General features: G+C 45.8%; 1 protein-coding gene across 1 annotated transcript in view; it reads right to left on the bottom strand.

Moving 5' to 3' along the window:
• The window catches only part of LOC140120724 (cytochrome P450 2B19-like), a 20,875-nt gene extending 14,467 nt beyond the window's left edge, over window positions 1–6,408 (bottom strand). Inside the window, exons 1-2 of the mRNA XM_072139682.1 lie at window positions 6,226–6,408; window positions 4,967–5,129 (exon numbers count right to left, since the gene is read on the bottom strand). Coding sequence (XP_071995783.1) covers window positions 4,967–5,129; window positions 6,226–6,399 — 337 coding nt within the window. The 5' untranslated portion in view covers window positions 6,400–6,408. The remainder of the gene's footprint in view (window positions 1–4,966; window positions 5,130–6,225) is intronic.
• Between the last annotated feature and the right edge of the window lie 11,301 nt (window positions 6,409–17,709).

The raw sequence follows: 17,709 nt of genomic DNA, 5'->3' as shown, positions 1-17,709 counted from the left end.
GACCCGAAGAAGAGACTGATGTGTTTGCTTCCAGATGGATTTGAGATCTTGAATCAAATTTTCTACCACAGGAACACCGGAAGGAACAGACAGAGGGAGAGGTGGGCATGGGATTCATCCATAGACAATAAAGAAGGGGTCAGCCCCGGCAGATTCAAAGTCCAAGGAATTGGACTTTGGAATGAGAATTCTGCTCAGGATAGGACAGTAGACCAGTTGTCTTATCTAGCAGAGACTGGGTCTCGGTAGCAGCCCAGAGTCTCTTCACTTATTCATGAGATTGTGGATGATATACGGAAGAAAAATCCAGCTTTACTTGTAGTTGGTTACACAATGAATTCCAGAACTTGGAAACAAACTGTACCCCACAGTCTGAGACAATGTGCTGAGGAAGTCCTTGAAGCCAGAAAATGTGGAGGAAGAACAGGCTGGCAAGGCGTGGAGCTGATGGCAGACCTAGCAAAGGAACAAAGTGGGACATCTTGGAAAACTGGTCTATTACCACCCAGATGATGGTATTGCTGGAAGACCCATAATATAGTTCATGGCCACATGAGACCATGGGCAGTTGAGTATCTGCAATGGCAGGAGTAGGCCAGCGGGCTTGTTTTGGGCAGGAGCTCAGAAAGTCTTGTATATTCTTGAATAGACCTGACCACCAGTAGAAATGAGAAATGAGAGTGACAAAGCGTTGCACCCCAGGGTGCCAAGCCACATGAAAGCAATGTCTGCAAGTTAGTATCCTCTTCCGAAGAGCAGGTCGAACAAGTTTTGCCAGGAGGAAGCTGCCACAAGTCCACAGGAGCGGTAACAACCAATCGTTCCGGTGGAACAATACGTCGAGGAGCCAGTTCTTCCCCAACAACATCAGAGGCACAAGAGAGAGCATCAGCTTTGACGTTCTTCGCTGCTGGATGAAAGTGAATCAAGAAATTGTAACGAGATAAAGAAGAGGGACCAGAGTAGTTCCTTTCTGCAGCAGAAAAGGTTTTAGAGAAGAAACCAGGGTGAGAATCTGACCTTTGAGCTGTTGAGAACTGCTCCAGCTCCCACTGAGGAAGAGTCAACCTCTAGCAGGAAAGGTTCTTCCATATCATTTAAGGCTACAATGGGAGACATGAGGGAGGAGAAATGTGGTATAAACTGCCGTTAGTTATTAGTGAAGCCCAGGAACCTCTGTATTGCACGAAGTCCTACTGGGCGAGGTCACCGAAGAACCGTAGACAACTTAGAGGGATCCATCTGTAGACCCTTGTCAGAGATAATATATCCGAGGAACGGAAGGCTCTTCTGGTGGAACTGGCACTTTTTAAGTTTGGCATACAGGCGATTGGCCTTTAGACGTCTGAGAACTTTCCGTACAGGTCTGAAGAGAACACCAGGATATTGTCCAAGTAGACCACGACACAGGTGTAAAGTAAGCATATAAAAATGCAATTGACAAACTCTTGAAACATGGCAGACACATTGCAGAGTTTAAATGGCGTGACCAAATACTCGAAGTGCCCATCCCTTGCTATGAAGATGGTCTTCCTTTTATAGCCTTCACAGATGCAGATGAGATTATACGACCCTCAATTTAGTGAAGACCTCGGCTCCACCGAGGTGGTCAAAGAGTTCCATGATCAAGGGTAGTAGGTAGCAGTCCTTTACAGTAAGTTTATTAAGCCCACAATAGTCAATGCAGGGGTGAAGAGACCTGTCTTTCTTGTCCACAAAAAGAATCTAGCACTGTCAGGAGAAGAAGACTTGTGGATGAACCCTTTCTGTAAATTCTCCTTGAAGTAGGCCGACATAGCCACTGTTTTGGGTACAGACAATGGATACACCAAATCTTGTGGAGGAGATGTGCCTAGGAGCAGTTCAACGACACAGTCGTATGGACTGTGTGGGGGCAGAATCTCTGCTTGCTTCTCTGAAAAGACATCGGCATAATCCATATAAGAAGCAGGGAGGCCCACATGGGGCCCCAATGCAGAATCTTCCAAGTCTGCAAGTTGAGCTCAGGAGCCTGTTGCTGCAACCACGGGATGCCCAAAAGCACAGAAGACGTAGTCCGGCGAAGCACATAAAACGATATGCAATACTCCACATTGCAGAGATAGAAGCTTGGTGTGGTAATGGACTGGATTACAGAGGATTTGCCCACTGACAAGATGACCATCCACTTTTCAAGGTGGACCACAGGAAGGCGATATTGAGAAACCAGCGCAGCTTCCACTAAGTTTCCTGCAGAGCGGGAATCCAGGAAGGCCAAAACTTGAAACTGGCTCCCTGTCCCAGAGCTGAGTAGAAAAGGTATATTTAGGCGTGGAGAAGCTTTGCTCTCGCCTAGGAATGCTTCTTCCAAGAACCCTAGTCGCATGCTTTTCCAGGACGCTAAGGACGGACTGGGCAAGTCTGAAGGAGGTGCTCCGGACTTGCATAATAAAGACTGAGATTCCCTTGCCTTCATCCGGAACGCTCTTGAGTAGACAGACAAGCTCTATCGACCTGCATAGGTTTGTCTGGAGCTGACAGATGGCTGAGGTGGTCTTTGGAAGACAGGAGCCAGATGGGGCAGACATTGGATCCTGACTTGCACTTGTTCTGACTTGCACGCTGCTCCTCAGAACTGGAGACAACTGGATGTAAATCCAAGTGGCCAGAGAGATGAGACCACTCAGAGAAGATAGCAGGTCTTGTGCAGACAGTGCGTCTTTAATAAGCAGATGACACCCGGGCTGGCTCTTCAAAGACGGACCAGAATTCAGCGAAGAACGTAGTGATATTAGCTGTGACCGGGTCTTTCCTGTCCCAGAGGGGAGAAGCCAATGCCAGGGCCTTCCTGGAAAGAATTTTGCTGTCAGGATCCAGGGGTGGTGGACCCACTGGACCACCCCAGATGATAATGTAAACCAACATTCAACCCGTTGTTCGCCAGAGCCTGCCAATAAATGGTTTGGCATTGCTGCGGCGTGGTATCACCAGGTCACTCCACAGGTACGACTTTGTCCGTGGTGGTGGCCAAGGCAAGGTACAGAGTCGTGAAGCAGAATTCCGGGGACAGGCAGGAGGTCGAGACAGGCAGCACAGGATCAAGGTCAGAGGCAGAACAGAAGGTCAGGGCAGGCAGCAGAGTAGCAAAGTCAGGGACGGAACCGGGGTCACAAAGGGAATTCACCAGATAATCACAGGGCATAGGAACAAGTTTTTCACTAGGGCACGAGGCACAAAGATCCGGAGGGGCATGTGGGAAGAGGCTGGCTATTTATCAGATTACCAGGTGGCTAGCACCAATTAGCGGTGCACTGCCCTTTTCAATCTCCGGAAGTCATCGCTCATGTGCCCTAGGAGGTAGGTACCCCTGTGGCGGACTGCCGGAGCCATAGCTGGAGCGTGGTCAGGTATGTCAGCCAGCCGCAGTGGTCCAGGGGCATGGAGGGGGGCACGGGTGTGTCTGTGGCCCAGAACACCGATAACATACATATGTTACCCCAACACAAATTACTATAAACAGTACATAATGTTACCAGGAAAAAGATGACTACATAGTTACATTACCTCAACCTAGATTACTACACAGATATGTTACCTGAACCAAGATTACTAGATATATAAATTACCAGAACCAAAATTACTACTTTTGAAGCAGCACTGGAACCAAGATTACTACATAGATACATTACCAACACAAAAATTACTTCATAGATACATGACCAAAACCAAGCCTTATACCAAGGAACAACACCAAAACAAATTTTACTACATAGATATGGTACTTGAGCCAAGGTTGTTACACGGATTAAGAACCAAGATTACTTCATAGATATAGAACAAGAACCAAGATTACTTCATAGATATAGAACGAGAACCAAGATTTCTACATAGGTGCATCAGCAGAACCAATATTACTAAATAGATACATTACCAGAACCAATATTAAATAGATATGTTACCAGAACAAAGATTACTACTAGTTACAGAACCAATATGACTACATAGAAACAGCACTGGAACCAATCTTAGCTCATAAATACCAGTACCAAGAACACTAAATACAGTACAGTAGATATGTTACAGGAAACAAGATTACTACATTGCTACATATGTTACCAGAAAAAACTAATACAGCACAAATAAACTAGATTTCTACATAGACACAGATTATTTCATAGATACATTACCAGAACCAAGCCAAATACCTAAGCAGCACCGGAACAAGGTTTACTACATAGATACAGCATTAGAGATGAAGTTGCTAAATAGATACAAAGGCAGGGCCAAGAATATTACATGTAAATACCATTGACACCATGCTTACTATGTAGAAACAGGACCAGAACCAAGCTTACTATGTAGATTCAGCACTGAAACAAAGCTTACTACACAGGTACAATACTAGAACCAAGATTGATACATGCATTCCGAGGCAGACCCAAGAATATTACTTGGATCCAAGCTAACTACACAGAAACAGGGCAAGAAGCAAGCCTACCACATAGTTACAGGGCCGGAACCAAGCTTATCACATAGTTACAGAGCCAGAACCAAGCTTACCACATAGTTACAGAGCCATAACAAAGCATACCACAAAGTTACAGAGCCAGAACCAAGCTAACCACATAGATATAATACCAGAATCACAATTACTATATATGGTACAAAAACCATGGATAATTAATAGTTACGTTACTACATCCATGCCTTCTCTGTACTCAAGTTGATGTCAGTCATGTAATTACTTGTCTATAGTTTTGTCGGTCTGCATTATGAAGGTGACTACCTGTCGAACTGCAATATTTTGGGAACATTCACTCTACACAGCACTACATTTATTAATAGATTTCTATAGCACTTTATTGAATTTGTGACTGATGATCACATATGTTGTCTCTATAATTAGCATATTCGGTGGCTTCACCCTGTACTTATCCCTGACATGACTGATTTTCGTGAGGAACCTATTAAAAATACCACGACTTACCATTGCCCTTTGTTGCTTTCGAAAATAATGGTGTATGGGGCCTCTCCAGAAATAATTCATCGTGGTTCATCAGAGCATTTTTAAGGGTGTTGTAACCACATAAGACAATGGATTTGGACATTCCAAATTGGACGCTGAAGACTGGGCCATACTCCTTTGCCAACTGTGAATAGAAGGAGGACCATAAAGTTACCCATGCCATAACACCCCTTCACATAAGCTCAACACTAACGGCTTAAGGAGGACTCATCACGAACCTACAACCCTAACCATTAACCATAGGACTACTCCCATAAACCTTCAATACTTTATAGAGATGATGAGTACCATGACCCCCTCCACATAAGCTCATTACTAGAGGCTGAGGAGGACTTATTATTAAAGGTCTTATCAGGTTTCCAAAACCTAATCTTATCTCAAACACCTACCCTAAACTGCATGACCATTAACAATCTGATATGAAGACAAGAGTAAGGGTTGCTTTGGGGATCAGGTACAAATTAGAAATTTATAGGGTTGGCCTTGATATAAAATTATGACATACTGGGGCAAATTTACTTACCCGGTCCTTTCGCGATCCCACGGTGCGTTGTCCGACGAGGATTCGGGTCTGCCGCGATTCACTAGATTCAAGATCATGCGTCCGAGTTCCTACATCCATCGCTTCTGCGCCGAGGTCCGCCGGAGTTCATCTGCTTCTTCCCAGTGCATGTGAGTCCTTGATCTTTAGACACAATACCGTTTTTAAATTCTGCAGTTTGTCCGAATCTGTCGGGTTGTCCAACAGCCACGCCCCCTTATTTCTGTTGTATGCGACGATGCGCCACAATCCAATCTCGTGTGCCAAAAACCCGGGGCAATTCGGCGCAAAATGGAAATAATCTCGAAACCCAACGAAAATGCGCTCCACAAACCCTTAGCAAATGTGCCCCATTGTCAAGATGGGCTATTAATAGTCGATCAGTGATGGTCGAAACTCGTCCCCCACCTGTATCAACTATGTGGCGCCCTATAAACTTAGGGTCATGGAACTGGAACAGTCGTCTCCCAGTCCATGTAGAAGTCATCAAATTGGACATCTTCCAGGTACTAAAGTGACTGATTCTGACTACACGCCCCTACTGATTGGTGACCCCGGGCTTAATGATGCTTCCCCCAACTCCAGCTGAGATTATACTGATTTTGGTCTGTGGTCAGGAACTTGGATTTATTTAGGCTTCTGGTCTGGGGTTTAAAGTAACTTTGGAGCCTGGTTTTACCTTCATAAAAGTTTTATGGGGTTTCCTTATGTCCATGATGTGGATATTCCCAATAAAGGGAAGAGGCTTTGGTCCAGGTGGGAAATTTTTGTAATTGTCATGTTTTTGGTTTTTGAAAGCATTGACCGAAAATAAGACGACAGCAACACAAATGAGAATTATGACCAGGTCCATGGTCTGGGGTTCTGTAAAATATTGAGAAATGAAGAATATTTCAGGTTTGAAGGTACATAAGATAGATTAGATAAAAATGAGAGAAAGAAAGTGATAGATGAAGAGGTAGATATGAGATAGATGGATAAATCATCGAATATATTACATTACCGTAGATAGAAGGATCCAACTCGCTCGTCGGGGAGGACAGAAGCTACACAGATAACATCCCCTCCGGCAGTGATGTGTAACTATGTTCTGTACCTGGCGTCGTGCTGGATGCTGATGTTGTCTCTTCTCCTCTGTCCTCCGCACCGGGAGGAGTTTATACCTGTGTGCAGGAGAACAGGAACACCCATAATTAACCCCTGGCAAGCTGAGAGTTCTCAGTGTTGATGTGTCAAGATAGATTATACTGCTTGTTATATGACATAGGAATATCATACAGTATACATAAATTATCACAGTTTGTATACAGCTTTTCCATGTCAACCCTGTTGGCCTTGGAGTTGTTATATAGTAAGTGCAAATAGAAGCTTTACCCATCCGGACATTGCATGATACTATTTGCACTTACTATTTAGCCATTTTTGTATTTACTTGGATGCCTAGAATGGTTGTACATGTATATTATGGATTGACCACCACCATTCTTGTTTGTTTCTGTGGAATTTATGGTATGTTTTTAGTGTTTTTTGATTGCCATGTTGTGCATAAATAAAGATATTAATAATTTTATTAATACTGGAATTATGTTTCATGAGTTATACTTTTTGGTCCTATATACTGTTATTGGTTTTTGTCATGTATGGCTGTGTACTACAGCTGTAGCTCAATGTATGGCTGTGTACTGCAGCTGTAGCTCCATGTATGGCTGTGTACTGTGTCTGTAGCTCCATGTATAGCTGTGTACTGTGTCTGTAGCTCCATGTATGGCTGTGTATTGCCCCTGTAGCTCCATGTATGGCTGTGTACTGCAGCTGTAGCTCCATGTATGGCTGTATACTACAGCTGTAGCTCCATGTATGGCTGTATACTACAGCTGTAGCTCCATGTATGGCTGTGTACTGCAGCTGTAGCTCAATGTATGGCTGTGTACTGCGGCTGTAGCTCCATGTATGGCTGTGTACTGTGGCTGTAGCTCCATGTATGGCTGAGTACTGGAGCTGTAGCTTTATGTATGGCTGTGTACTGTGACTGTAGCTCCATGTATGGCTGTGTACTGCTCCTGTAGCTCTGTGTATGGCTGTGTACTGTGGCTGTAGCTCTGTGTATGGCTGCGTACTGCGGCTGTAGCTCCATGTATGGCTGTGTACTGTGACTATAGCTCCATGTATGGCTGTGTACTGCGGCTGAAGTTCCATGTATGACTGTGTACTGCGGCTGTAGCTCCATGTATGGCTGTTTACTGTGGCTGTAGCTCCATGTATGGCTGTGTACTGCACCTGTAGCTCCATGTATGGCTGTGTACTTTGTCTGTAGCTCCATGTATGGCTGTGTACTGCTCCTGTAGCTCCATGTATAGCTGTGTACTGCGGCTGTAGCTCTGTGTATGGCTGTGTCCTGCAGCTGTAGCTCTGTGTATGGCTGCGTACTGCGGCTGTAGCTCCATGTATGGCTGTGTACTGCTCCTGTAGCTCCATGTTTAGCTGTGTACTGCGGCTGTAGCTCCATGTATGGCTGTGTCCTGCGGCTGTAGCCCTGTGTATGGCTGTGTACTGCGGCTGTAGCTCCATGTATAGCTGTGTACTGCGGCTGTAGCTCTGTGTATGGCTGTGTCCTGCGGCTGTAGCTCTGTGTATGGCTGCGTACTGCGGCTGTAGCTCCATGTATAGCTGTGTACTGCGGCTGTAGCTCTGTGTATGGCTGTGTCCTGCGGCTGTAGCTCTGTGTATGGCTGTGTATTGCGGCTGTAGCTCCATGTATAGCTGTGTACTGCGGCTGTAGCTCCATGTATAGCTGTGTACTGCGGCTGTAGCTCTGTGTATGGCTGTGTCCTGCGGCTGTAGCTCTGTGTATGGCTGTGTACTGTGGCTGTAGCTCCATGTTTGGCTGTGTACTGCGGCTGTAGCTCCATGTATGGCTGTGTACTGCGGCTGAAGTTCCATGTATGACTGTGTACTGTGGCTGTAGCTCCATGTATGCCTGTGTACTACGGCTGTAGCTCCATTTATGGCTGTGAACTGCAGCTGTAGCTCCATGTATGGCTGTATACTACAGCTGTAGCTCCATTTATGGCTGTGAACTGCAGCTGTAGCTCCATGTATGACTGTGTACTGCAGCTGTAGCTCCATGTTTGGCTGTGTACTGCAGCTGTAGCTCCATGTATGGCTGTGTACTGTGGCTGTAGCTCCATGTAAGGCTGTGTACTGTGGCTGTAGCTTCATGTATGGCTGTGTACTGCGGCTGTAGCTCCATGTATGGCTGTGTACTGTGGCTGTAGCTTCATGTATGGCTGTGTACTGCGGCTGTAGCTCCATGTATGGCTTTGTACTGTGGCTGTAGCTCCATGTATAGCTGTGTACTGTGGCTGTAGCTCCATGTATGGCTGTGTACTGTGGCTGTAGCCCCATGTATGACTGTGTACTTTGTCTGTAGCTCCATGTATGGCTGTGTACTTTGTCTGTAGCTCCATGTATGGCTATGTACTGTAGCTGTAGCTCCATGTAGGGCTGTGTACTGTAGCTGTAGCTCCATGTATGGCTGTGTACTTTGTCTGTAGCTGCATGTATGGCTGTGTACTGCTCCTGTAGCTCCATGTATGGCTGTGTACTGCTCCTGTAGCTCCATGTATGGCTGTGTACTTTGTCTGTAGCTCCATGTATGGCTATGTACTGTAGCTGTAGCTCCATGTATGGCTGTGTACTGTAGCTGTAGCTCCATGTATGGCTGTGTACTTTGTCTGTAGCTCCATGTACGGCTGTGTACTTTGTCTGTAGCTCCATGTACGGCTGTGTACTTTGTCTGTAGCTCCATGCTGTGTACTGCTCCTGTAGCTCCATGTATAGCTGTGTACTGCAGCAGATACTAGCTATACAAGTATCTGTATACCAATAATAGTATATAAAAATGGAGGAAGAGCTAAAATCAGGCTTTATTTCATAACAATTAAAAGGATAAATATGAAACACAAACATGAAAAGTACAAATAGGGCAAAGAGGCAGCATGGGCCGTGCCCCTAGAGGACCCCTGTCACATTAATAGGTGCACTGTTCCTAAACATTTGTATATATCATTTGTTTATTTGGCTGATTTATATCTCCAGTGATTGCAACTTCCTTATTAGACAGGAGACTAATATATAGAAGCCACGGCAGATAAATTATGTTTGGTGTCACATGTATAACTTATATCATCGTATTGTCATCATACTCTTATGGCTCATTTAATAAATACAATGTAACACAACTTATTTTGAGTCCGCACTAAAATATGAGCCATATAATTGCCCTGAAGAAAATGAAAACCTTTCCCTGCTCTCTCCCTGCCTAATGTGCAGTACAAGCTCAGCTTCATCAAGGGACATGTGTGTTCGGTGGGAAAGATTTTTCAAAACATTTTACACGGTAACCCTGACCTCTGTGGGATCACTATAACACCAATGCAGCAGCCCTTCAACCTCATAGACTGTAAGCTCTTGTGTCTCCCCCCATGCTCATAGAATGTAAGCTCTTGTGTCTCCCCCCATGCTCATAGGCTGTAAGCTCTTGTGTCGCCCCCTCATCCTCATAGACTGTAAGCTCTTGTGTCACCCCTTCATCCCCATAGACTGTAAGCTCTTGTGTCACCCTCTCATCCTCATAGACTGTAAGCTCTTGTGTCACCCCTTCATCCCCATAGACTGTAAGCTCTTGTGTCACCCTCTCATCCTCATAGACTGTAAGCTCTTGTGTCACCCCTTCATCCCCATAGACTGTAAGCTCTTGTGTCACCCCTCATCCTCATAGACTGTAAGCTCTTGTGTCACCCCTCATCCTCATAGACAGAAAACTATTGTGTCACCCACTCATCCTCATAGACTGTAAGCTCTTGTGTCACCCCCTCATCCTCATAGACTGTAAGCTCTTTTGTCTCCCCCTCATCCTCATAGACTGTAAACTCTTGTGTTAACCCCTCATCCCCATAGACTGTAAGCTCTTGTGTCACCCTCATCCTCATAGACTGTAAGCTCTTGTGTCACCCCCTCATCCTCATAGACAGAAAACTATTGTGTCACCTCCTCATCCTCATAGACGTTAAGCTCTTTTGTCTCCCCCTCATCCTCATAGACTGTAAAATCTCGTGTTAACCCCTCATCCCGATAGACTGTAAGCTCTTGTGTCACCCTCATCCTCATAGACTGTAAGCTCTTGTGTCACCCCCTCATCCTCATAGACTGTAAGCTCTTGTGTCACCCCCTCATCCTCATAGACTGTAAGCTCTTGTATCAACTCCTCATCCTCATAGACTGTAAGCTCTTGTGTCACCCGCCTCATCCTCATAGACTGTAAGCTCTTGTGTCTCCCCCTCATCCTCATAGACTGTAAACTCTTGTGTTACCCCCTCATCCTCATAGACTGTAAGCTCTTGTGTCACCCCCTCATCCTCAGAGACTGTAAGCTCTTGTATCAACTCCTCATCCTTATAGACTGTAAGCTCTTGTGTCACCCCCCTCATCCTCATGGACTGTAAGCTCTTGTGTCACCCCCTCATCCTCATAGACTGTAAGCTCTTGTGTCACCCCCTCATCCTCATAGACTGTAAGCTCTTGTGTCACCCCTCATCCTCATAGACTGTAAGCTCTTGTGTCACCCCCTCATCCTCATAGACTGTAAGCTCTTGTGCCCCCCTTATCCTTATAGACTGTAAGCTCTTGTGTCACCCCCCTCATCCTCATAGACTGTAAGCTCTTGTGTCACCCCTCATCCTCATAGACTGTAAGCTCTTGTGTCTCCCCCTCATCCTCATAGACTGTAAGCTCTTGTGTCATCCCCTCATCCTCATAGACTGTAAGCTCTTGTGTCACCCCTCATCCTCATAGACTGTAAGCTCTTGTGCCCCCCTTATCCTTATAGACTGTAAGCTCTTGTGTCACCCCCTCATCCTCATAGACTGTAAGCTCTTGTGTCACCCCCTCATCCTCATAGACTGTAAGCTCTTGTGTCACCCCCTCATCCTCATAGACTGTAAGCTCTTGTGCCCCCCTTATCCTTATAGACTGTAAGCTCTTGTGTCACCCCCCTCATCCTCATAGACTGTAAGCTCTTGTGTCACCCCTCATCCTCATAGACTGTAAGCTCTTGTGTCACCCCCTCATCCTCATAGACTGTAAGCTCTTGTGTCATCCCCTCATCCTCATAGACTGTAAGCTCTTGTGTCACCCCCTCATCCTCATAGACTGTAAGGTCTTGTGCCCCCCTTATCCTTATAGACTGTAAGCTCTTGTATCACCCCTCATCCTCAGAGACTGTAAGCTCTTGTGTCACTCCCTCATCCTCATTGACTGTAGGCTCTTGTGTCACCCCTCATCCTCATAGACTGTAAGCTCTTTTGTCTCCCCCTCACCCTCATAGACTGTGAGCTCTTGTGTCACCCCCTCATCCTCATAGACTGTAAGCTCTTGTGTCACCTCCTCATAGACTGTAAGCTCTTGTGTCACCCCCTCATCCTCATAGACTGTAAGCTCTTGTGTAACCCCTCATCCTCATAGACTGTAAGCTCTGGTGTCACCCCCTCATCCTCATAGACTGTAAGCTCTTGTGCCCCCCTTATCCTTATAGACTGTAAGCTCTTGTATCACCCCCTCATCCTCATAGACTGTAAGCTCTTGTGTCACCCCCTCATCCTCATAGACTGTAAGCTCTTGTGTCACCCCTCATCCTCATAGACTGTAAGCTCTTTTGTCTCCCCCTCACCCTCATAGACTGTGAGCTCTTGTGTCACCCCTTCACCCTCATAGACTGTAAGCTCTTGTGTCACCCCTTCACCCTCATAGACTGTAAGCTCTGGTGTCCTCCCCTCATAGACTGTAAGCTCTTTTGTCACCCCCTCATCCTCATAGACTGTAAGCTCTTGTGTCACCTCCTCATAGACTGTAAGCTCTTGTGTCACCCCCTCATCCTCATAGACTGTAAGCTCTTGTGTCACCCCCTCATCCTCATAGACTGTAAGCTCTTGTGTCACCCCTCATCTTCATAGACTGTAAGCTCTTGTGTCACCCCTTCATCCTCATATACTGTAAGCTCTTTTGTCACCCCCTCATCCTCATAGACTGTAAGCTCTTGTGTCACCTCCTTATAGACTGTAAGCTCTTTTGTCACCCCCTCATCCTCAGAGACTGTAAGCTCTTGTGTCACCTCCTCATAGACTGTAAGCTCTTGTGTCACCCCCTCATCCCCATAGACTGTAAGCTCTTGTGTCACCCCTCATCCTCATAGACTGTAAGCTCTTGTGTCGCCCCCTCATCCTCATAGACTGTAAACTTTTGTGTCATCCCCTCATTCTCATAGACTGTAAGCTCTTGTGTCACCCCCTCATCCTCATAGACTGTAAGCTCTTGTGTCACCCCCTCATCCTCATAGACTGTAAGCTCTTGTGTCACTCCCCTCATCCTCATAGACTGTAAGCTCTTGTGTCACCCCCTCATCCTCATAGACTGTAATCTCTTGTGTCACCCCCTCATCCTCATAGACTGTAATCTCTTGTGTCACCCCCTCATCCTCATAGACTGTAAGCTCTTGTGTCACCCCCTCATCCTCATAGACTGTAAGCTCTTGTGTCACCCCTCATCCTCCTAGACTGTAATCTCTTGTGTCACCCCCTCATCCTCATAGACTGTAAGCTCTTGTGTCACCCCCTCATCCTCATAGACTGTAAGCTCTTGTGTCACCACCTCATCCTCATAGACTGTAAGCTCTTGTGTCACCCCCTCATCCTCATAGACTGTAAGCTCTTGTGAGCTGGGACCTCATTCCTATTGTTCCATATGACAATGTTATTGCTCTGTAATGTTTTTCTTCATTTGTCTCTCTCCCCTATGATATGTAATACAGAATATGATGGTGAATAAGATTACTATTATTAATAATTATGGTATATTAATGTAATATAAATTTTAATTATAGACTTTGAATGGTAACATTAACATAACATGGTAAGTATTTAATTAGATTATATACGTTATATACATGTAAATTATAGGCTATAAATGATAGAGTTCACCTACACGAGCCCCGATCTGTAACCTTCATGGCATGGAGCAGAGGGAGTAGTAGGTGTAATCATGGTGAAACAGTAACTATTGCAGTATTCCAACATTCCGGCTCAAATGTTTATGAGTAAAAATTATTGGAAAAGCAAACTCCAGCTCAACCACGAGGGACACCCCGATCCAGCAGTACCGATCCTCCCTCCACCTGAGTTACGTCTTGATCGTTCACATCCGACGTGTTTAAGACGTAGCAACATCCTTAGTCATGGATGACAATACATTGCACGTATGAGGAGCAGAACAGGAGTGGTCAAGAAGCTCGAGAAGCAGATACTTTGTTAATGTTTACCGAAAGCAACCAAATTTGAAAGATTTATTAGTTCTGACTGAATTACCGTATATACTCGTGTATAAGCCGAGTTTTTAACACAAAAAATGTGCTGAAAAACCTTTACCTCGGCTTATACACGAGTCAATTAAAAAAATTAACTTCATACTCACCCTCCGGCATCCCCGATGTTCGTCGTGGCTCCCGATCCTCATCGCGGCTCCTCTTCTATCTTCTATCTACTCTTTGTAGTAGCCGGCAGAGTCGCTTCCATGCAATCTGCTGGCCGAAGCATATTATGATGCGCAGCTGATGACATCCGCATGGACGACGAACATCGGGACGCGGGAGGGTGAGTATTAAGCTTATTTTTTTTTATCTGTTTGGCAAACTACATGGGGGCTGGCTGTATACTACATGGGGGCTGGCTGTATACTACATGGGGGCTGGCTTTATACTACATGGGGGCTAGCTGTATACTACTGGCCGGCTGTATACTACACGGGGACCGGCTGGCTGTATAGTACATGGGGCTGGCTATATACTACATAGGGCAGGTTGTTAGGGTTGGGTAACACAGAAGACAGGGGATAGTGTGCCCTGAACTAGCCCCAACCTCTGTCCCTTCCTATAGCCCCCCCACGCTAAACCATGGGGCGACTACTTGAAGACTCGGAATACACTGATAAGTGTGGGAAGGGAAACACAAACAGACTGACAAACATAAAACACAAAAGAATGGTAAACTAGCCGGATTCACAACGAGAGGGTACGTCAATAGCAAAATCAGTAGGCAAAGAGTCAATGTCAAAAACGAACCGAGGTCAACAACGGTACAGATACAGATACAGAGCAAGTCACACCTAATGCAGCGAGCCAGTGCTGAAGGGTTTTCAAACACTGGCACGGGTGACTAGTGAGGCTGCAATTTATGCAGCCAGAACTCCACCTCCAGAACCTGATAGGAGCTGGACAGCTTCTGGGAATTAACCCCTCATGGTGCAGAACAACCGGGCATCATGCAGAGGTACCACAAGTCCCAGCAGTTCTGAACACAACTCCTAGACAGCGCGAGATCTTAGCAGCCGCTGCCCGGGACGAGAGGTGGAGTTTGCGCGGATACGTGCCGAGGGTCGGAGAACGCTGCTGGAACCAGCAGAAGAACCAGAAGTCCCAGCATTCTCCCTAGCGAACCTGACACAGGATGCATACTACATGGGGCAGGCTGTATACTACATGGGGGCTGGCTGTATACTACATGGGGCTGGCTGGCTGTATACTACACGGGAGCTGGCTGTATACTACATGGGGACTGGCTGGCTGTATACTACACCCTCGGCTTATACTCAAGTCAATAGGTTTTCCCAGTTTTTGGTGGTAAAATTAGGGGTCTCAGCTTATACTCGGGTCAGCTTATACTCGAGTATATACGGTATTTAAAAAGATCCATTTACTTTCTGTCTGCAATAATATTTTATCCTAATCTCTTATGTGGAGATTCTTGTGGTATATGGCCCATTAGGTTTTTGCTGTCTCCTTGCTGTGCCGTAGTCATATGTTGGGCCTCTGAAGTCGGTTGAAAGGGCCTTCCCTTTCCTTTACATTCTTTCTCCTCTTTTTTATAATTTTTGATATTGTTTCTCATTTCACTTTTTGCTTTCCTAAAATTCTAAAGTTTTTGTATAGTATACAGGTACATTTCAGCACATAAATAACCCATCTAGTACAGGATTGTCAGGATTTAGGATGTGTGGAACCACTGGACCACAGCAGGAAGTGGTACTAACCGACACCCGGGACCGGAATCTAAGTAGCACCTGGACTTCACCAGAGCCCGCCACAGTCTTCCTGTGGCGGGGTACCCTCAGGTCGTTCCATGGGTGCAACTAGCCCGCGGTGGCAGCCGAGGTCGAGGTACCTTAGGAGGAGACAATCTTGTGGTCAGGTTCAGGCACAGGGTCAGGGCAGGCGGCAGAGATGCAAGGACAAGTCCACTCCGGCAATGGGAGGTCCAGGCAGATGGGAACAGGAACACAGGCACACAGGAACGCAGGTACATGGGTGCACGGGAACCCAGAAGCTGGGAAGCTTCTCTAAGACGTAGGTAAAACATATCCACCAGGGTTTACAGGTAGAGACAGGCATGTGAAAATGACCAGTGCCAATTAATGCCCTAGGAGTCGGGGATGTGCGCTCACGGCGGATGGGACTGAGACAGGAGCCGGGACGGGTAAAATATGCAGGCGATGCGCAGGACCACCCGTGACAAGGAGATGTGTGGATGGGAGAGGGGCGTGCATAATTAGCAGCCCAGAGTACCGGATATCTTGTCTCCACTCTCTGGGCTGCTAAGTCTTTTTTTAGTTGATCCCAGTCCCGGGACCATCTTTAAGAGGAGCAAAGGTGGGTATTTGTACATGATTATTAATTTTTTAAAATTGTAGATCTCATTTTTAGTACACAAGTCCCAAGTCCACTCTTACACTATGTGCTGGAGCACTGATTCTTGTCACTTAATGTTGATGTTGAATGTTTCTATCAAAAGTCTATGCTGCATACGCATGTGATTGGTCAGTGGAAACAGATTGGATCCTGCAGACAGCACACAGGTCCCTTTCCATGAACTGAGTGCAATCATGTGCTACCGGCCTTAGAATGTGACCCCTTTAGGATCATATACAACTGTTCCCCTCTTTGGGTAAATACAGTTGTGATCGGTGGCGTGACTTGAATCTAATTGGCCCCAGTGCAAAGTGTGTGCCAGGCCCTCGACTATAAAGTTTATAGTATTAGGTATTAGTGCATCACACTTGCAACGCATGCTGCCGGGAACGCACGGCCCGAACGCTGCACCGCGTTCTGACATGCTGACATGTCTGCGAACTGACATGCTGAGTTCACTCCCGCGGTGCAGCGTTTGGGCCGTGCGTTCCCGGCAGCATGCGTTGCGAGTGTGATGCAAGTTCATCGCATGACACTCGCAAGTGTGGAACGGGCCTTAGTCTTCTCATATAGGAAATTGACACCTTATGGGCCCCTAAGCCTCTTGGACCTGGTTGCTACCGTACCCTCTGCACCCCATAAAGTTATGCCCCTGCCTGCAACTCAGAGGTACAAAAAAGTATTTATTCAGCCACCAATTTCTCCCACTTAAAAAGATGGAGGGCCGGTACCTGACATCATAGGTAGATCCTCAACGAATAGAAAATAAATCCAGAAAAGCACATTGTTTGTCTGATTTTTAAAGAATTTATTTGCAAATTATGGGGGTAATAAGTATTTGCTCGATTACAAAAGTTCATCTCGATTCTTTGTTATGTTTCCTTTGGTGGTAATGACAGAGGTCAAATGTTTTCTTAAGTCTTCACAAGGTAGGTAGGTACACAGTGCTGTTATTATGCTGGCCCATTCCTCCATGCAGATCTCCTCTAGAGCAGTGATGTTTTTGGGCTGTCGCTGGACAACACCCAACTTTTATCTCCCTCCAAAGGTTTATTATTGGGCTGGAGACTGGCAACTCCAGGATCTTGAAAACCTTTTTACTTCTTACAAAGTTCTCCCACATAATACGATGACAGAGTGAATGGTGTGAGTACAGATATAACCTAATTTTCCACTATTTTCGATCTTCAATGTAGAGAAGAACCATTGGACTCATTTACTTTGAATCTGACGGTTTATCCTGGGAGTTGCACTTGGATCAAAGGAATTGTGAATATACTAGAAGTTTATGAGTTTTCCTGGGACTTTCCCTATGCAACCGGTGGTCCTCTGATTAAGTGATAAGTATTACAGCTTTTGGTTTTCATATTG

This window comes from Engystomops pustulosus, chromosome 3, assembly GCF_040894005.1.
Source record: "Engystomops pustulosus chromosome 3, aEngPut4.maternal, whole genome shotgun sequence".
NCBI lineage: Eukaryota > Metazoa > Chordata > Amphibia > Anura > Leptodactylidae > Engystomops > Engystomops pustulosus.
The sequence above is the reverse complement of the archived record's forward strand: the minus strand, read 5'-3'. Positions and strand labels throughout refer to the sequence as shown.